This window comes from Apaloderma vittatum, unplaced genomic scaffold (genome assembly GCF_000703405.1).
Source record: "Apaloderma vittatum isolate BGI_N311 unplaced genomic scaffold, ASM70340v1 scaffold3326, whole genome shotgun sequence".
In the NCBI taxonomy this organism is placed as follows: domain Eukaryota; kingdom Metazoa; phylum Chordata; class Aves; order Trogoniformes; family Trogonidae; genus Apaloderma; species Apaloderma vittatum.
The window spans coordinates 37,263-58,947 of NW_009719825.1; the positions used below are offsets into that span (position 1 = coordinate 37,263).

A 21,685-nucleotide genomic window follows, 5' to 3' on the forward strand; every position below is an offset into this window, starting at 1 on the left:
AGAAGTTCCTTGAAAGGAAACTTTTCTTCATTTACTTTTTAATCTTGAAGTTAAAAACTACTCAATAGACTTGAGATTCTCAACAGACCCATCAGCCTCTTCAAATGTACCTTGCTAATTTCCCTTCTATGATTCCCTTACTTGCTTTTCCAGATGAATTTGTAAGATACTTGCTTCCTAGTACCTGATTATCTGGCCCAGAAAGAAAATGTCCCTTTTCTGACAGGGCTGTCTTGCTATCGGCATGTAGTATTGTTCTCTTGCTGAAAAGTATTCAGATGACCTTCTGTATATCAATATCTCAACTTGTATGTTCAAAAAGTTTCACGGTTGCTCGACCAAAACAGGGAATTCAAGGACTTGTAATGATTTGTTGTTGTTGTTTTTTTTTTTTGTGGTAAAAAAAGAAAAAAACAAACAAAAAAAAAAAACCCCAACAACAAAAAAAGCCAAGGACAAATCTCAACTTGGAAACTGATGCCCAGGAAGTGTTCCTTGGACTTTTCAGTCAGGTAGCCACTGAACATACTTTTCACAGTGTTTGCCACATTCTACCTAGGTTCCACAGAAGAGTGAGTGAAATGCATATATATTCCGAGATCAACACGTACTACGGAGGAAAAGTTTGGTCTTGCTCGGTCCTTCGTCAGTGTAGTGAGAGTGGTGGTGTCAGTAGTTTGGTGTCTCAAGAACTAATTTTATGCCATCCTTGCAGTCAGACCCCATAGAAATTCAATGTAGAGTTTTTCTCCTCTTGATGCAAGAATCTACAATCATGAAAAATAAGACAATGGTAGCCTACTATGCTCTTTGGTAATTACTTGGAGTCATCCATTTTTTTTTAAAGAAGCTGCTGGTGTTTTGAAAGAGGTTAGTTAATCTTTAATATCTTGTAGCTTCTTAACAGATAGTCCTATAAACCTATTCTCCATGATTGAAAAAGAATATGAATACTTTTTTATAGGAGAGTGTATCCAGAAATAGTTCACTAGCAATATGCTAAGATAAATACTATTTGTGCCCTTCCAGAATGTGTTTTAAGAGAGACCAGGTGTTTTCATGCTTTGTGTTCAAAGATCACTGTTTTCTAAGCTATCTAGTTCAGAGAAGATCTGCAGAACTCCAGCAACAGGCAGAAGAGGCTACAGCATTTATATGTTCTTTCTGACTCTTTCATCTTTAATTCTTAACCTTAACAGTTACAATTAATGGAACAGGTAGAAGAGCTCAGGCAAACATGAAATACTATTGTTCAAATCCTATTGTTGCAGAAAACATGCATGAAGTCAGGTAATTGGTTTTTTGTGACACTGAAATAACCAAATTAAACCCTAAATGGGTGTTCTGTTGCTAAACAACTCAGTAGAAACATGAGGATTAATCAGATATGTAGTATCTAAGGTTTGGTATTTGATCAGTTGTCTTTGAAGGACAGCAAACCAATAGTTCTTAACATTCTGATGGAAGACCTGAATTTACAAGAAGTTTTCAAAAGCTTTTAGGCAAAACTAAGTAAAGCATGCATAGAAAAATCTCTCTCCCAGTCTTTACTCAGAGAGGCTTTTCAGCAATACGTCAAGTATCATCTTAGAATCATAGAATGGCCTAAGCTGGAAGGGACCTTGGAGATCATTTAATCCATCCTCCCTGCCGCCAGGGACGCCACCTCTCAACTAGATCAGGCCACACATGGGGACCGAATGGGAATCGAACCCACGACCTTAGTGTTGTTAGCACTACACTCAACTGACTGAGCTAACCAACCCCCTAATGATTATCTCCTATCAATCTAAAATTCATATAGTCTGAATCGCTCTGTGAAGCCTTTTCATTTGAAGCGTCTCTCAGCTGAGCCAAGCCTATTTTAAGAAACAGAATATTAAAATTAAAACCAGAAATGAAGCAGCAGTTTTACAGACAACTGCCTTGTCTATAATGCAGATTTTGTGGGACAAGAGAACACTTGGCATTTCTTTGTAGCACCGGACCAAATGTGTGATTAAGTTTAAGCCAGCTGATTTTTTCACTAATGTTCACTCACAGTATTCGGATCTACTAAATTCGTAATTTCATTCTCCTCTTTCCACCCCACCTTACATTATTGTTCTAATAAACACTTCCACACTTATTGTGGCAGAATTCAGATGAACTTCTATGATTATTTTTTTTAAGTATTATTTTTTGGAACTGTTATTGCTACTTTTTAACTATATGATCATTTAATATTCTGCACATGATTTACTACAAATCCTGAATTGGATATCTTAGTTATTTAAGTTTACTTCAACTTTCTCTGACCCATCTAAGTAGTAATAGGCTAAAAAAAAGAAACATAAAAACCTGTAGGTCTTAAAAACTCTGGGGATTCATTTCAATCCTACCTTAACAAGCACTGCACTTAAAAGAAAAAAAAAAGGCAAAGCACAAAACTCTTCTGGAAGGTAACAGGAAAACAAGCATTTCTTCTTCAAAGAATTCCTTCATTTTTGTCTGATTTGATCTGATTTCCATAAACATAAATGGTAGTTTCTTTCTCTCAAGCCTGTTCTTAAGGCTGTGTGATGACAGGAAGTATCTTGCCAGTGTTTGATCCTATACATTGAATGAAATAAATGTATGTGCAAAAAGAGGTTTGAGCTAGTTTTCCTGTGCACCTGCATTAAAACAGGGGTACAGAAACTTGCTCCTCAGTTCTTGGAACTTCAAGCTTTTAGATTGAAAATGCTTTCTAATAATGTATCTGAAACTGATAGAGGTCCTTGAAAAATGAGCACCTTTAGTTGACTGTAATACTTTATTTCATCACCTTTAAAGGTCAAGTTTAAAAATTTCAGAAAATAGATTTTAGAGTGTAAATATTGGCACACGCATGCTCAAAGGCAGTTCTCTGCACTTAAGTACAGCAACAGTTTTACATGTGAGTACAGCATCTTATCAATGTAGTGATTCAAGTTGTTCTTTAAAAAATAACATAGTATAAATGAAGTCATAGTAATATAATGAAACTTCTGTAGATTTTACATACTGAACTTTCTTTAAGTTGTAAGCCATGCCTCTCTTCTGCTCTGTAATAATTAGGTCTCAGCAATGACTTCTAAAATGTGCATTACTTGGCTGCATCAAATCAATTTTGTTTGCTATTGCGAATGATTTTTTTTTTTTTCAAAATTATTAAAAGTTTAATGCATTAGATTACTGCTTGAATTCAACAAAAAGATCTTAAAACATCTCCTATTGGCATGATTATTCTGTTAGATTTAACACACAGTCTGATGTACAGTATAAGGATGTTTGAAGAAAATTATCCTTGATATTTTTTTGAAGGTTAGCAATTTTTTTTCTCATAACCAGTCAGTGGAAGATTGTATATGGAGGACAGGAGGGTTTTTTGATTCATAATCAGCACATCTTTTCTCTACATGACACTTCTTTCAGTCTTGCTGTCTTCTGTTTCACTTAGTTTCTGAACAAGAAGCTTTCTGGACCACCTAAAATTCCTGAAAAATAATGAATTTTCTGACAGTGCTTTTTCTGAGCTGCTAACAATTCTGAGCAGGGACAGTCTTTATTAGATGCTTGATAGCTGTATATAACTACTGAGTTTCTGATCCGAAGTTCATGCTCGCCTAGTTTTATGTGTGTCAACAGCTCCTATAGAGCTCAACATGGAAAGGAATTCTTGGAAAACCTGCTTGTGACCAGGGAGTTTCGTAGGGTGGGCAGAAGAGAATAGTTCCTACTTGATATCCTGATCACTAGCTTTAGTCAGCTCAGCACGAGCCACCAGTGTGCCCAGGTGGCCAAGAAGGCCAAGGGCATCCTGACCTGGATCAGGAATGGTGTTGTCCGCAGGAGCAGGCAGGTGATCATGCCCCTGTGCTCAGCTTTGGTGAGGCTGCACCTCGAGTGCTGTGTCCAGTTTTGGGCCCCTCACTACAAGAGAGACACGGAGGTGCTGGAGAGGGTACAGAGGCAGGCTACCAAGCTGCTAAAGGATTTGGAGCATGTGTTGTACAAAGAACGGCTGAGGGATCTGGGGCTGTTTATCCTGCAGAAGAGGAGATTGAGGGGAGACCGTACCACTCTCTACAACTGCCTGAAAGAAGGTTGTAGCGAGGCAGGGGTTGGTCTGTTCTCCCTAGTGGTGAGTGAGAGGACAAGAGGAAAGGGCCTCAAGTTGTGATAGCGGAGCTTCAGGTTGGATATTAGGAAGAATTTCTTTACTGAGAGGGCTGTCAGCCATTGGAACGGGCTGCCTGGGGAGGTGGTTGAGTCACCATCCCTGGAGGTGTTTAAGACATGGGTCAGTGTTGTGCTGAGGGATATGGTTTAGTGGTGCTGATAGGGCTAGGACAAAGGTTGGACTCTTCCAACCAAAACTGTCATGTTCTAATGTCTCACTCTCTTCAGTCCAGCACTTCCCAAACTCCCTGTTCAATGTTTTGGATTTCTTCCTCATACAGATCAATGAGAGAGTCAAGTGGAATGCTTTGAAACTAACTTCATTCTAGCAACAATACTGATTTGGGGAGGGTTGTACATCATGGCGGAAAGTTGATTTCGCATAGTTATGCAGGGTTTTGGTTTTTTTCTAGTTACTCTAGTTCTGCAAAATTGGTACTACTTTCACTGGATATAAAAATCCAATAATCAGTCCCCTAGACATTTTTAGCAACTGTTGTAATGTACTTATTCCTAAATATTGTAAATGCTTGCACTACCTAGCAAAAGCTTAGTTAAAATCTGTTTCTGTTGTAAGACATGGTAACCAGTGCTTACCTGTTACCCAGATTGGAATGAATGAATTACATGAAGAATAACAATTCAGTTATGCTGGGAACTTGTTGAAAATAGACTAATTGAAGCGGAAGAGGAGCTACATATGAAGGAGCAGAACCTTTTGATCTGAAATTTTAAAAATATATACATTATTTCTGAGAATTTCCTGGGTGCAGGAGTTTTTTCGATTTTTTTTTTTTTCCTGGTGTTCACTTCTTATAGAGAAAGAGTCTTTTTTTTTTTTTTTAATTACAAAGCACCATACCTTGATCAACGCACTCTAAATCTGGCACCATTTACAACCTGATTTATCAGTTACTACCCATACAGATTCTGGAGTAGTAGTTTCTCTTAATTATTTTCTCTTGCATATATTTTTTTACAGGTTTTTGGTGCGCTAGCATCGGAACCTTTTAAAGTGAGTGACGGCTTTTATGGTACTGGGGAGACATTTATGTTCACTTTTTCTCCAGATTTTGAGGTAAGTAGTAATTATCTTGTATGCTTTTGCTTTTTTTTCCTCCCTATATACATTATCTTAAAATACTTACTAAGTAAATCTAACAGTAAGTAATCTAAAGAATTCTAAGAGTTTGCCTCAAAAATGCCATTAAACTAGTTTTTTCACGGAAACCGTAAATGCGTGGCAATGTGGTAATGTTTGCATAGTGAAAAATGTATTCAACCTGACTCTTTTGTTGTACTGAAGATTTTTCTACTACTCTAAATTCTGCCCAGTGTCTGTCTGAAAATTGTCAGACTACATCCCTTTAAAGGGCACGTCATCTAACCTAAGCATTTTTTGTGATATTTTTCGTTGTGTAGAAGTTTCAGTGCTCAAAGACAACCTAACTTGGAATAGTTTTATTGTAAAGAGCATAAACTGTAAGAGAATTTTTATCTGCTTATACCTGGTCTCTGAATTTTTTGAGTAATTTGGTAACTTCATTAAATTGGCCTCTAACTACCCATAGTCTGTCTTTACTGATGTGTGATTTCCTATCTGCCCAATCAAAAAGTTCAGATATTTTAACTTCCTAATCTATTTTGAGTATTTTTTTTTTCCTCATTAGGTTTTCAAATGGACGGGAGACAACATGTTCTTCATTAAAGGAGACATGGACTCCCTTGCTTTTGGTGGAGGAGGGTAAGTTATAAATTGATGGGGTTTTTTCATTGGAGTCTGTTAAAAAATTGTATGTCTGCACGCTTTTGAAAAGAAAATTTGGAATTAACTTCGGTTTGATAGCTCAGGACTCAAAAGTTAGCAGCCAAAAAACGATTTAATATCTCAGATATTTAAATTCCTATGCTGAGGAAACTTAAACAGCAGGTTTCTCTTCAGCATAGGATGCCGTCAAGGTAATGGTGCCTTGCCTGCTCTGTTTGTAGGTATGTGTCTGTGTATTCAGAATGGACAAAAGATACTATGATTCTGAAGGTTTTTAAATATGAAAAGTTTATGTAACTAGAATCCTAGAATGGCCTAGGCTGGAAGGGACCTTAGAGATCATTTAATCCAACCTCCCTGTCGTGTGCACTGCACCATCCCAAGTCATGCCAGTGTCTTCTTAAATTATATGTTGTCTTACCCCTTTTTCCCCCATGCAAGTTCATAAGCTCCCAGGATGTTTCTGTTAGTAGTTATCAACATTCTTCTCACATGTAAGAGTACTGTTGTGCCTTTTTGTTAATACAAAATAAAAGGGCTGAAAATTGAGTAATTCTGGACTAGCTCTTCTCTTTCAGAGTATCTGAAAGAAGGATAATACCCAGATTATTAGTAAAATAAGCTTCAGATTTATCAACAGCTATGAGATACTTGTGTTGAAAAATAATTGTGTAATTCCTTCTCATTCCTGATTTCTCAATTAAAAAAATGTTTATAATTGTAATGTTTACTCCCTCAGTTTTTTGCTTTAATGCATTGTCTGTCTTACAGAGGGGAGTTTGCTCTTTGGCTCGATGGTGATCTCTACCATGGAAGAAGTCATTCGTGTAAAACATTTGGGAATCATACACTTTCTAAGCAAGAAGACTTCATTATTCAAGACATAGAAATATGGGCTTTTGAATGAGCATTTAACTATTTCTACAGGGTATTGTCCCAAACCTGACGTGAATCAGTACAGCTCAAAAATCCCTAGGAGCAATACAATGCACCATTTTATCGTTCTAGGTTTTTTTGTAAGTTTTCAGCATGGCCATCTAGTTATTTTTTTTAAATAACAGGTTTCGTTTTGTAATCTCACATCTGTAATGTACTGTCCTCCTTTTTCTAAACTGTAGACACTTTTACAAATTATAGACCATGTGGACTAAAAACTAACATGAGTTACTTCAAGCATTGCAGCCCACAGAGTTTTCTTATCCTCACTACACTTGCCTCCCAAGTTTCCCACACACGCCTTTCTGCAATCCTGCTAGGGGGCTGCTTCACTGAATATAGGTTATTATTTTTGTATGCAAATTAAGTCTATGAATGAAGTTGCCCTCTGAATCTATAGAAGAAGAAAGCTGTGTGTGGGTATTTGGCAGCGGTACAGCAGAGATTGGTCTGGACCAACGATGGATTAATTAATTCATATGGTGCCACAAAGAGATGGGGAGCCTGGCGTTCCCTCTTAACATGTACCAGTGCACATGTGGTGAAGTTAGAAGATATCCAAAGTCAACAGTGCCACTGTCTTGTTCATCATTCGTGTTTATAAAGCAGTCAGTTAATACATGTTCTAGCTGCATGCTGATTGTATTAAAGAGTGTTTTGCACATGCTGTTAATGATCTGCAGGTTTGGGACAAATACTGACAACGTGACTACTGAGCTACGTGGCAAGGACTTACAAAATAGCAAGGGAAATTAAGAACATGATAGTTCCACGAAACGAAATGACTGAAGCAGGCAAAACTCGGTGAACCATTTGTAGCTATAGCAGGGCATTAAAAGTACAGAAACAGATGCATCTTTCTTCAACATAAAATGTCAGATATATACTGTTCTACTGTTGTAGCCGTGTAGCACATCACCTCCAAGAATATAGCTTATTCCTGTCCAAAGACAAAAATAGTTGTGATGTTTTTGAGTGGGTCTATGTTGTAAATTTACAGTTAGCACCAGCTCTGAATAAAATGAGATAATGTACTATAGGTAGACAATATCGTAATTCAGTAGACTCGTGGAATATGCAAACTTACTGTCATGTGACCTCAAAAAAATGACAGGCTAGAATACAGTTCCAGTAGCTCTTGTCCACTTTTGTAGGAAAATTTATAAGCCATTGTGGCAATAACAGCTCAACAAAACTGTTTGTTTCAAAGCTTTTATTCTATGTTCTGCAAAAACAAAACCACAAAAAAACAAACAAAAAAATTGCTGTTAAGTGTGACAGTGACTGACTTTGTGCTGAAATTTCAGCTATTTCAGATGAACATTGTATATTATCTTGTAAATTAATGTTTAAAGTAGTTTTGTTATTATAGAAAAGTGTTGATTGACGGGTTGCTTTTCGCACTTTAAATTATTCTAGAAATGAAATAAAAGCCAAATGGGTTGGCTTAAGTAGATGTAGTTGTATATTATTTCAAAATATTTACATCTCTGGAAGGTTTTAAAAACTTATTTGAAGACAGCTTACTGCTATGGTAATGAGAAAGGGCAGATGTTTCATCTATAATATGCTAATGCTCCATATGAATAGAAATTCAGGGCTTTGTTTCCTGTCTCTATGTATAGCTCTTTATCCTTATTAGAACTTAGTACAATGTGTAGACTAAATGTTTACAAAATAAGGAACTGTAAATACATTGAAATGGCTTTTCTCCCCTTTGGTCTTCCACAGCAGTATTATTGTCTTTGTGGAGTTAAGACTGACTATTACAACAACAACAACAAAATCCTGTAATGGATTTTAAGTACTATAAGGTCACAGTGATGTATAGCAAATAAATCTAAATATATGTAAAAATAAACTTGAGTTGGAGTTTATTTAGGAGTTGAATTTTACTTTAAAGCACAAATGCTGATTAGTGCTGTTCATTTAATAACTTTACTGAATATATAGGATGTATTTGCTCATCTTTTGGGGGATTTTTGGTTTTTGAAAGCCCAGTGGGAAGTGGCGAGAGTAAAATATGCTATCTTCAGCCATTTTCAAGAGGAAAAAGGAAAAGATGTCTCAGATTATCCTTGCTGAGAAAACCCATAAGTTCAAATGCTTAGTCTCTATCCTAAGCTCATATTGCAAATAAAGTCTATGTTAGATTTTTAAATGCTTTATAAAGAATTATACTTTGAAGAATTACAGAAAAGCACAGAGAATCTTCAGTAGCTGAAGGTCTTTCAGTATTGGCCCAGTCTTGGAAAGGCACATGGGGAGGAAAAAAACAACCTGGAAGTCATGAAACAGGATAGTAAGCCAGTACATCGTGCTTGTATAAAGCCTGAATTAGCTATGCAGAGGAAAGTCATCTGAGTTAAAGTATAAATGACTGTGCTAACACAGTGATGTGACTAGCTGTGTAAAGGACCCAAAGAGAGTAATACATGTGTATTAATGAAAGACCATAACTTCTGTTCGCAAAAGGCGTAGTTAACTTCTGTATGACACACATAAGAGACTGTATAGATGAGAACAAAAGAGACTGTCTTGATATACCTCTTGCCTTCAATTCAGTATGAATATTCTGAAGTATGATTCCATCTTTCCTGTTAAGGTTTGCTTCTGTGACTGCAAAGAGTTGATGTTTGACATACGCTGAAGGCTTTCTGAGCTACCTTTTGAAAGAGTTTGATGCCATAGAACTCAGACTCAGAATATAGTTCTTGGATGTATTTATTGGCTAACTTGATGTTTTGCCTCATCTTCCAGGTCTAAATCTTATCTATGTTACTGCTTTTTTGTATAGTTTGCAAAAAAAATGTGGTTTCTCATGCATGGCTTGTGCTTGCATCCTTCTGCTCACCTATATTAGACTTTTTTTTTCTTTGGTATGGAAGTTAGCATGTCTACATAAAATCCAATCTTGGAAGAGGAGTAAAACCACTTATTTTCAAATTTAAAAAAAAAATCTTGATATGGATATTCCTCAGTAGGGGGGAATTCAAGTAGGACTTGAATCTTAAATCTCACTTTTATATTCTTGCTTTGTAGAGGAATGCTTTATCAGGATCTTTTGCTACCATCACAGGAATAGGGAGCTCGGTTAAGGGGACAAACCTCCACTCTTTCTCGCCTTAGGAGTACATGCTACTGCAATAGGGAAGAGCTACACTGTAGGGCTGGACCAGAGAGAGAAAGTCCAGCTGTATGAGGGATGTACACTTATCCTTAGTGTCGCATGTACAAACCACAGTGGTTGTGCTGGCTGTCCCACTGCAGCATCACCAGCGTAGGGTGATGTGGCAACAGGGCTGGCCAATACTTGTTCTGCGATCAGTGATGATCTTACACTTTCCACTGCAGCTAACTGCATTTCAGTAGCCTTTTTTTTTTATTTTTGTGGGTTTGGGTTTTTTAAAAAAAAAGAAAAAGAGCTGTAATACTGAACCCTGGCTGTACAGAATCATTTTAAAGAAGGAATTACTGCGCTGGACGAGAGAGCTGATTTCCAGTGGGTGGGATACACATCCAGTGAACCATCAACTTGCTTCAAGCCACAGCAGCAAGTATTGTAAGACTTGGAAAAAATACAAAGGTGTGAAAGTCAAATTTATTTCTTCTGATACAAATTCCATGCTGTCCCTTACCATGTTAGAAGGGGAGTAGCTAGTAGGTCGAGAGAGGTCCTCCTGCCCCTCTACTCTGCCCTGGTGGTGCCACATTTGGAATATTGTGTCCAGTTCTGGGCCCCTCAGCTCAAGAGAGACAGGGAACTGCTTGAGAGAGTCCAGCGCAGAGCCACAAAGATGATGAAGGGAGTGGAACATCTCCCTTAGGAGGAAAGGCTGAAGGAGCTGGGTCTCTTTAGCTTGGAGAAGAGGAGGCTGAGGGGTGATCTCGTAAATGTTTATAAATATGTCAAGGGGCAGTGTCAGGAGGATTGAGCCCAGGCTCTTCTCAGCGATGTCCAATGACAGGACAAGGGGCAATGGGTACAAGCTGGAACATAAAAGGTTCCAAAAAATATGAGAAAAAACTTTTTCACTGTGAGGGTGACAGAGCACTGGCACAGGCTGCCCAGGGAAGTTGTGGAGTCCCCTTCAAAACCCATCTGGACGTGTTCCTGTACGATCTACTGTAGGTGATCCTGTTCTGGCAGAGGGGGCTGGACTAGATGATCTTTCGAGGTCTCTTCCAACCCCTGACATTCTGTTATATTCCGAATGTACCTTTCATGCATAAATGTACCTCAGTTCCTACAGCGAGGAGATGAGTTTTGTGATACCAAGCAAGGAACTATGCTTTCCTGGCAAACTTCACAAGCCTCAGACAGGAAAGTGAGAGAGATACATTACTTAACAGAGGAAATCTGTTTAAAATAAAGCATTTGGAGGGCGAATACAGTATTTAAGAAAATCACATAAAATTGTAAACTACAACAAGTTGCTCGCCCATCCTCTGAAAGGTTAAAAGGTTTTATTTCTGAAGCAAATCAGAAATAGGAAAGCAAATTTTTATTTAAAATCTATGAATCATAGAATGGCCTAGACTGGAAGGGACCTTAGAGATCATTTTAATCCAGCCTCCCTGTCGCCAGGGACACCACCTCTCGACTAGATGGGGACATGGGGACCGAGCATAGGAATGTAAGAGTTAAAATGTAGTAGAGATTGCAATTTATGGATATTTTATGGACTACTTTTGTTCAGTTTTTTAATAATTCAGATTTACTTACCTACCTTGCATGCCTAAAATTGTCACGTCTTTATGTAAAAAACATTATAAAAACATATAAGCTACACAAAACACTTCCATACATTATAAATTATATCAATATTTAATATTTCTATTGCATGAAACCCTAAATACTTTTCACAGTTTCTAAGCTGAACTAAAGAAATGAAGACAAGGAGAGATTTAATGAGGTCTTGTGAGCTTGAAGGCTCGTCTTTTTTAGCCCTCAGATGTCAGTTGATCTAATGTTGCCTTTCCCTAAACTTGTAATCTTGCTTTTACCCTATATGATAAGTGGTAAGTATAAATGTCTGGGTGTTCCAATATGCAAGAAGACGTCATTGTTTCTATGATTCCATTAGCAGCAAAAGGAGGGTTAACCATCTTTTGTTGGGTATGGGGGGAAACAGGTGATTCTGTTCTGTGTTCTGTCAGCTAAATGAAATGTTGAGATACAAGTACAGTGTCACTGGTCTGCTCTGTTGCTGAATGTGTTTGAGTAAAAGTTGCAGAAGTTCAGTTCTCTCTATGTTTAATGAAGGAGAAAATGCAAAAGTAACCTATCTCCTTTGTCATACAGTTCAGCTGAGAAGTTTGCCCTGCAGCGTAGTCTGTCCTTGCCTGTCTTATCCTCAGTAATAGTATATGCATTAAATGGAACTGTTAAAGCCTACTCTTGTCCTCAGTGATTTCTAGTGGGCTTACAGGAGCCTGCAGAAAAGTCAAATGTCAATAATCTGTTGCTCACAAATACATAACATAGGTGTAGATATGTCTAAATTTCAGACATTAAGACTAGGTCAGGAGCAATTGGTGCCTTCAGTTCGAATGCTTAACTTGCCCTAATGAACTGGAGGAAGATGATTGCATTAGAGAATGCCAGGAGATTATTCAGTCCAAGTCAGGTGTCTGCCTCCCTGCATCGTATGGGGAAGAGCAGGAAAAATGCTAGAGCTAAATCTGCCAAGTTGTTGACAACAGTTTGCTGCCTTCCTTTAATGTAACGAATTCTTCATTAGAAGCAATGCTCAGCAAGTAGAAGACAGAGTAGAAGAGGCACTGCACCCTTCCATGTTGCTATCAAACAGGTAGAAATAAGTGGGGAAAAAAACAGAGTTACTCAGCAGTTCCTACAGGCTACGTTGTTGGCTCAAGGCCGAAGCCAGGAAGGGGTTTTTTTTATTCCTACTTCACCAGTACGTGCCTGTTTATGTCCAGGTGTTTCCCTGAAGGTGATGTAACAGATGGCATAGACTTCATATCAAAGCACAAGCTCTTATTACGTGCTGTAAACATGCAAAATATTCTGTGTTTGAGTGTTGCACTACAAAACTCTTATCACTTCTACTTCTTGGGTCAGTGAATGAAAGCAGATGCATATGATTTCTCATACAATGGTGAGGTGCTCTTGGGATTTAAGTTGTACGTCAGCATAACACTGAATAAAAGATCTGTGGTGAACTCCCTACTGTGTTGTCCTGTGGTAGGATGTGAGTTCTCATGAGCAGAAACACACAATTCCCTTAACATGTGCCTTTGGTGTGTATTCTTTGTGCAAGTATTTTGTACATAAGGACTGTTTTATTTCCACGTATTCTGAAATCTTGGTCTGGTGCTTTGGACAGAGAAGCCTTCGCAGGTAAGTATTTTAACTGCCTGGGGAAGGGGCAGTATACTTCTGTTTTGAAACAACTTATGTTTTACTTCATAGATACGCATGCCTATTTCTTCTCTAGTGTGTAGGAGGAATAACCCAAGAAATAATCAGTTAAGGGTTTTATTTATATTTCATGTATTCCTTTGACAACCAAATTTCCTTAAAACAATTTAGATGGCTGTAAAGGACATCATATAAAGGCATAAGAAGGTAAGAATATGCAGGTAAGTATTATGATATGTAAGTAGTATGCTTAGACGTCAGTTTTGCAGGTCAGCTTGAGTAGTCTGAGACCATTGTTAAACAAGTTCCACTGAATGCAGCTTATAGTTATTTTTTTTCTTCCTTAGATTCACAACATGTAACTGTGCCTAAAGTATTAATTATTTACATAGCCTTATGATAGACATAGTAATCAGTTCTTGTATCATTAACTTATAAAATATTTGATGTATTGATTCAATAGAGCTTCAAACTGGAGTACCTGTACTCTCATAATAAGATAGCAATGCTTGTTTTATCACAGAGATGAGATAGTCATACATCTTTTCTTCTGTAAGAAGATATTTGATCTTTCAGTTTGAAAGAATCTTATGGGGAAAAACCACACTTATTTTTGGTTATACAAATTACGTGCCCAGACATCTTGCTCCAAAACAAGTGCTTTTCATGTGAAGCGCCCCTTTTTACCAGGATAGCTGTTTTTACAGTAGTAGTTTACAGAAACAGCGATCTCTATAATCCAGTAAGCATTATAGACTTTACCGAGGTCTCAGGTGATACAAACAGGTTCAAGACCTAGAAGCCTTAGTTCATTACCGTTTGCTCCTCTTCAGCGTCACCTGGATTGAAATACATTATTTCAGTCACATCAGAATGGTTCAAATGGTAAATGCTATAGAATTAGGCCAGCATTCCTGTGTAGTATGAAACACCATTTTCCTTGAAAGTTAGTTGATTTTAATTACAAATGCTGTTTCTGTATCTTTTCTGACAGAGGTACATTTCAGTGGAAAATGCTGATTGTAGTCACATTGTTGCTATACACAACAGTATAAGTACCTGTTTTGTTTGTTTTTTTCACATTACTTTTCCCTGTGTTTATAAAAACCATATTTACATAGAGAGATGATACATTGCACAACATTGTGTAAGAGGTATTTCCTATGTAGCTGGCTATTCAAAAGCTTGTTGTGTTTTATATTCTATTGGGTGTTTTCTCTCCAGCATGAATAACTCTAAATATGAAACTATCTAATAAATTAGTTATATAAATACATTAAATATAAAACCTCATTTATAAAAGGATTTTGTCTTTATATGTGATATGTAAGAGAAAGCTGTGTTAATAGTTGCCACAAGATAATACTGCAGTTGTAGTTGCATATCCAAATTGTAACAGAAACAAGTGTGTTATCCTTGATTCTGTGTTTAAATAAAACTATTTTACATGCATTTAAATAAATTAATTGGGAAATAACTGCACAAGATCACTTTCACAAATTAAAAACTTGGTCTGAATTTCTACTGTAATTCAGCTTCTGATTTGTCATGGTTTATATTCCTGATACCCCAGTTTAAGTAGTTGGGAAGATCTTGAATGTAAGAACAAGTAAAAATTGGAACTAATTTATAGCTATAGATTACTATAGATTTTTATAATTAGCTGATTATATTCAATATAGATTTTTTTTCTTTTTTTTCCCACGTCCTAATTAACTGAAGTATCCTGCAAGCTCTCCTGGCACAGAGAAAAATCCATTTGGATGCGTGTGTTATCATACAGCAGTTAAAAATTACATATTTAGAAAAATGCTCAATGTCTTTTCTGTGTGGGTGCCTGGGGAGAATCTTGTATTCAAAATGTGCAAATGTTGATAGCAAGGGAGAAATGGAGGTTTTCCAAAACAAGTTGTTCTTGTTGTAGCACACTTATTTTAATAAGGTAATTATGACATTGTCATCCCTTCCTTGCCATAACATTTCTCCTTCAAAGTCCACCAACCCATGTTTCCTGGCTCTCATGAGAATCCCAACCACCTTATCCGAAATACGAACGTATCTCTCAAAGAGTTCCCCGAAAGTGACTTGGATCTTGCCGTCGCGCCGCGGCTTAGCCATTGATTCGATGATGAAGCACATGTCCCTAATCTCCCGGTGGATATGGGCCTCGGCTCTCTTGGCCCTTTCAGCAGTTTTGGTTCCTTCTTTTGGACGGCCGTAGCCTTCATCTCCTTTGTGCAGGCGTGTGGACATGGCCAGCTCATGGTCAAACTCCTCGCTGAAGGGATTCAGCTTCTGTGTCATGATGTGCTGGTCGGCCCATTCTTGCCACCTGTCCTTCAGGCTGTTGATGGGGCTGTGTTTCCTGCGGGACTGGGAGCGTGCTTCTTCGCTAAACCTGCTTGCGCTGCAAGAAACAAAAAAGGCGTTGGAGCTTTGCATGTCGTCATTTAATTACACGGCTCTGCTACTTACCTTTTCTCTTGACTTGGTTACCTTGCTTTTCCAGACGAGATGTGAACCACCAGGTGGCACGAGTTCACTACTTCTATATTAGTCCTTTGGGAGCTTTTAGTACTTGTCGCAGTTTGCATTCAAAAGCAAAGCTGCTTTCATGGCTTGATCTCATCTATGCTGCCATCCCCCAGCCTAGATTTGAGCCCAGTTTGACCAGCTTTTGCCCAGAATGTCTTAATTCTATATAGGAGTGAAACAGTATGTTGCTCTTTGCCCGCGCTTTCTATGCCTTTGGTCAGTCACGCAGCTCCCCATTTCTGCCTGCCTCGCATCCACCTGCCTTGATATGTGTGTGTGGTCTGGGTCCTCAGCTGTTCTTGACGGAGGAACAGAGGGTAGTGCCCACAAAAATCTGTCCCTTGTGATAGGTGTTGATGTTTACAACAACACAAAAAACCTGATAAGAGTGCAGTAGCTCTGCCTATGCTTATTTATTTTAAGTATGGTTCTGAACAAGTATTGAAGTCCAGAATTCACATTTCCACTGGCAGGGTACAAGCCTGAAGGAAACTTAGGGCTACTAAGATTTCTATCAAGGTCAAAGGATGATACTGATTTATTATTCCTTTTGTGTGCGTGCGTGTGTGTGTGTGTGTGCGCGTGTGTGTAGCAGCATCATATTGCAGACAGATTGCTGATGCGCTTTCCTCTAGTGGCCAATCTCACGTGTTGTGGAGGAGCTATAGATAGTCTGAGCTAGTCTTTGTGCTGTCCACATCCTGTCATTATGTCTGTACAGAGCTCGGCTAGGGAGTATGTTGTGCAGTGCCAAAGTAATTTGTTTTCTAATAATACTTTTACTCCCCAGAAGGCTGCTCAGAAAGCTCCCCAGTAATGTCAGACGAATATTAATGGTAATACCAAAGAATAAAAATACAGTTAGAAAAACAGTACAAGGGACTGCAAACCTGCAGAAAATTTTTATTCCCTGCTGTTTGGCCATTGTGTTGTTTTCTACTAAGCTTGTTCAAAGAGAAAATAAGAGTGATAGACGTTCCCAGTTCAGGTCTGGGCACCATAAGGATGCCAGTACTGGGCAGCACTAGAACAAGAAGTGTAGGCGATTAGTGCCAGGGGTAGAAGAAGGAGTAGGGGAGCAGGACCAGTCTTTTAGCTGTGGAGTTGATATTAGCTTCGCTTAGCTCTGGTAAGAAACTATTTAAAAGTCTCCAAAATACTTTTCCCTGTCAACACAGTGAAAAGCATCAGAAGAACTGAGCATGTAGTCTTGCCAAATAATGTACCTTGCACCTTTCTTCTGTGGTGTGACTGCAGAGCATCATAAGAGTAGGAAGCATGTATGTAGCTGTGGTTTTGTGTGTGTGATTAGCAGGTTGGTGTTGACAAGGAAAGCATTAAAATATATCACTGGTGTAAAGGTAAACCATTTTGTTTTCCAATGATAAACCAAATTCTTCTCTATAGAAGATGTTGCTAAACAGAGGAAGGAAAAGCTGTGATCATTCACCTCTTCCCCTTCATTACCCAGAGGAATTGTGGGCATGAGGTTTGGTTGGGCAAAGCAATTCATCTCCTGAAACCTATGGATCTCCCAAAGGCCATAGAAACACTGTGCCAGTGCCATCTGAACTCCAGATGAAGTTTGGATTGATTGCTTCCCTAACTCTTAATGGAGGAAGGTATCAGTGAAAGCAGGGAGAAAACCCTAAGTGAATCAAAATTGCCTGGATGAAATGATATCAACAGTCTCAGTGGAGCTGAAGAGTAGATACCATCATGGAGGGCTTATCCTTCAGCCACTGCCAGCTCTTCCCCCTTCTCTCTGAGGACCATGACCCCTGAGAATGCCCTGGAGCTTCAATACAGCGGGTTGAGAAGAAAGAAGACAGCGAGTGAGATAGCATAACTCTGTAAAGCCTTTGTTACCTCTTTTTTTATTTAACAATTTAACAAGTGTTCTCTCCTTTTTCTACTCAAACCCCTTTAATTCTCTTTTCTAGCTGAATGCTGTTATCACCTTCCTTATCTGAATCATCTCAGTGGTTGAGGAAAACACCATCTTGATCCACCCTTTTCCTTTGATTGTGCCCTGAGTAGTTTGGAAAAACCTTAATGTTATTATCTCTTTTTTTAAAGACATCTTCTAATTTCACTGGTGGCTGAAGTGCAATTTTCCCCATTGTCTAGCTTAGTGCAGTAGACTTCATACACGTAGAAGCATTTTTTCATGTTTATACCACATCTAGACAATGGATTGTGGGTTTGAAGCAAAGGTTGTGAATGTTAACCCACTGTAAAATGTTTTACCTGTAATGGCTATTTGAGTTAACCTGTTAACCAGAATGGTCACGCTAAATGCATTCTGAACTTCCAGGAGGACAGTGCCCATTTCACAGAATCACAGAATTGCTGAGGCTGGAAAAGCCCTCTGAGATCATCAAGTCCAGCCCATGACCCAACACCATCACATCGACCTGACCAGGGCACTAAGTGCCACATCCAGCCTCTCTTTAAACACCTCCAGGGACGGTGACTCCACCACTTCCCTGGGCAGTGCATCCCAATATCTGACCACGTTCCTTCTGATCCCTTCTGCAGAGAATGGGTATGGATCCCATTTTAATGTTTTGAGTTTCATATCACTTGATATGCAACTTGAGTTGCATCCCTTTTGGCTTCTCAGCAAGAATGAAATAGTTTTTTGCCTGCCTATAGAAGTTACTGTACATTCTGCTAAGGAAAGAACATTATTCCAGCAAATATTGCAGCTGGAAATGATGAAGGTGCTGATGTGAGGGGAAAAATACTGGCACTAGTGCTTTTTTTCTGGAACATAGAAAGGAAAATGGGAGATTTGCTTTAACAATCATCCACTTCTGGCCTTTTTGAAGAAGATTAAGTCACACTGAAAGGTTCATAAAAGCAGCAGGCTGAAATAAGGTATTCTGAGGCTATGAAATAAATTTTAAAAAATTAGTAGTTAAAAGATCCAGTCCTGATAACAGCACTATAAACACAGAAAATTACTTTTGTGTCAAATTTCAGTGGAAGAAAGAGCTGTAAGTAACATAGAGGGTGTTCTTTCAATCATTTGCACCTTCATAAATATGACTAGGCTTGGGGGGTTTTTCTAGGTAGCAGCACTAAAATTCGACACCTGGAGAAGAGTTTAACAGGAAGATAGATAACCGTGTTTCTACTATAGCATTTTTAAAAGTACACAATTTATTTTAATTGAGATTATTCACAGGCAATATCTGCTGGAATGTATCTTCTTTCCCCACCATTCATGTGAAAACTTTGACTTCTTGTCAAAGGACCATGCACACATACAGTCTCTCCCAAAAGCGAGGGTCACAAACCTTCAAGCTCTGGATTGCAGGAGAACTATTTTTTTCATTTTGGTTAGTAACTATTTTTTCCTTGTGGGAGATGACTGGTTAGCTGTACAGCAAAACATCATTCTAATCTAAAATTTAGAAGTTAGAATAGCTGTGTATGCTAAAAAGTACCTGGATGGTTGAAATCTGTGACTACATTACTCGTAGTCTAACGGTGGTCATGGTAAATGTTCCTCAGTGATGTAAAACCTGAGCAGTAGGAGTGGTAGACCCTGCCTGCCTTTTTGCTGAAGCATCACAAGGTCTATTTTGGCATTCGCATGCCTCCTCCTGCTGCTTATGATAGTATACCCATAGAGAGACTTTGCAATTGAAGAAATTGTTGATGATTCTTTGACTTGAAATCCAAATCCATGGGAAGCTTCCAAAAAGGAGCAGGGAACTCAGCTTTTGTTAAGATGTATCTAAAGGTAATTCCTGCAATGTCTATTTTGGACTTTCTTTGCAAATTACTTCTTAAGAACATGTGCAATTTATACTAAGCAAAATAATTGACAAGTATTTGGAAATATTAAAGTACATTACTTTAGACTTTGCATCAGATGAAATAAATGAATAGCTATGGGCTCTTGATGAGGTGAAAGGTTTTAATCTGAAATTTAGACTAGAGCATTAAGAAGTAAGTAGGCATTTTGATGACCCAGTAAATCCAGAAAATTCAATATCATTAACATTTCCCAGATATAACTTCTCATGTCTATTAAGTATATAGCACAGAACCTAAGGGTATAGTCAGATAACTTAGAACGGAGAGATATATGAAAGAATGTCTGAATTTTTTTTTTTCCTTCAAGAGTAATAGTTTTTTGATCATTTCCTGCTAATTTTATTTTCCCCTTCTTCATCATGAAAACCTGTACACATCTCTGGCTCTGCTGACCATTTATGTTACTGTAATAAAGGTGTTTTACTTACAAAGACAGTGCAGGTCGTTTAATCCTCACAGCCATCACCTCTTGATCAGTGTCTTCTTGCTCAAGTTTGTCCTCTGCTTCCCCGTAGCCACTGTCTTCTGCATCCAGGCTGTCATCACGACACCTAAGCAGCAGCTCTTCCTTAGCCCCCTCTTTGTCCGCTTCTTCCATCTGTTTCCAGCCCTTGGTCAGCTCTGATACCATGTTTGAACACTTTCTTCTTATAGTTGGAGATAATTTGCCACAAAGAATTTTGTCAATAGCATTTGATTCTTCTTTGAGCTTGGTCATCTCTGAGCTATTATTGTTATTCTCGTATCTTCCACTGAGGAGGCTCACATCACCTCCTCGTTCGTAGGCTTTGCTTACAACTGTTTTGGTCACCTCTTTGCTTTTAATGCTGAACTTTTTGAGGGCTTCATCTGATTCACGTGCATTTTTTTCCACATCTCTTAATGTCATTGATTCCTTTGCAGAGGATTTTTCATCATCTTTTCCTGGTTCCCTCTTGACAGATGGAATAGGACATTTTTCAAAGGGTCTTTCTTCTGTAAGCTGAGGTTTTGAGTCTTCTGCAGAGGGGGCCCATCCAGAGGGCTCTTGGGCTTGCTTTACATGGTGGTCAGATGCCCACTGCTGCCAGCCTTTTGCCAAGCTGAAGACTAGGCTGGCCATTCGGATCTTGTGGACAGCTCTTTTCGCAGGAGTAGTGCTCGTCTTTTCGTCAGGAGCCATGTTGCTGTCTGCTGCCATGCTGCCTTTCCCCCTTCTTATGCTAAGCACCTTCTGAATGAACTTCCTGAAGTGAATAATGTCCCCCGAAGAGAGCTACAGAGATTTAAATAGAAGCAGGAGCGGTTTGTGCCCATGGAAACTATGTGAAACACTTCTCACAAAGATATAGTATCCTCACTATTACGGAGGTCTTTTTTTAAAACGCAGGATTGCATTTCATCATGGCAGATGAATGATGCATGATGTAAACAGGATGACACAGACCTGCACTGGAAATAGTGGGAAAGTAACAGCTCCTTCAGTCTCCCTTCCCTGGGACTGCTCAGTTCTCAATTTGTTGGCAAGGATCTTGCTCTTCTGGAAGTGCAGAACTTGGGTTAGAGACATTGAACGGTGTCTGAAACTGCTAAATGTGAAATGCTGTCAGTCACTGGCAACTTTGGCCAGAACAGAGAAACCCTCGTCAGCACGAGCAAATAGTGGCCTTCATCATGGTGTGTAAAGCCCAAAGCAGGCTATGAATGAGACATTTTTAGATGCATTTTCTAAAACGACACCAGGCGATTTCTTCTTATTGCTCATATGTCCAAGGAAATGAAGGTTTGTTAATTTTTTAAAAGGTATTTATGTGCTCTGTTCTCAGTCATTATCTATTAATGTCCATCTATTCAGAAAGTACCTTCAGGGGGGTCAGGGAACACTATCGTGTTTGGTGTTAGTGCTAGGGATGAGAGAATATCTAGTCTAGGGATTAACATAGTAAGTCTGACTTGATCAGATAGATGAACGATCGCCTAGCTTAGGATTTTGAAAAAAAACTCTACTTAATTTCTGACTGCTTTTCAAGAAAGTTGCCTATCAACTTATTTTTACCTGTGTATTATTT

At 38.5% G+C, this 21,685-nt stretch overlaps 2 protein-coding genes across 2 annotated transcripts in view; one reads left to right on the forward strand and one right to left on the reverse strand.

The window, feature by feature from the left end:
- Positions 1-7,005, forward strand: part of OXR1 (oxidation resistance 1) — a 20,605-nt gene extending 13,600 nt beyond the window's left edge. The window contains exons 5-7 of the mRNA XM_009870773.1: positions 5,165-5,260; positions 5,853-5,926; positions 6,722-7,005. Of these exons, the coding sequence (XP_009869075.1) occupies positions 5,165-5,260; positions 5,853-5,926; positions 6,722-6,857 (306 nt within the window). The 3' untranslated portion in view covers positions 6,858-7,005. The remainder of the gene's footprint in view (positions 1-5,164; positions 5,261-5,852; positions 5,927-6,721) is intronic.
- Positions 7,006-14,986: 7,981 nt separating this feature from the next.
- Positions 14,987-20,817, reverse strand: ABRA (actin-binding Rho activating protein). The gene is made up of 2 exons (XM_009870774.1): positions 20,066-20,817; positions 14,987-15,678 (listed from the first exon to the last, which is right to left on the reverse strand). The coding sequence occupies exons 1-2, from the start codon at positions 20,815-20,817 to the stop codon at positions 15,201-15,203; spliced, it is 1,230 nt and encodes a 409-aa protein (XP_009869076.1). The 3' UTR covers positions 14,987-15,200.
- Between the last annotated feature and the right edge of the window lie 868 nt (positions 20,818-21,685).

Coding starts and splice junctions, on each gene's coding strand:
- ABRA (XM_009870774.1), bottom strand. CDS start 20,817: ATGGCAGCAGACAGCAACATGGCTCCTGACGAAAAGACGAGCACTACT. Junction 15,679..20,065: donor AAACGACCTGCACTGTCTTT/GTAAGTAAAACA, acceptor TGTTTCTTGCAG/CGCAAGCAGGTTTAGCGAAG.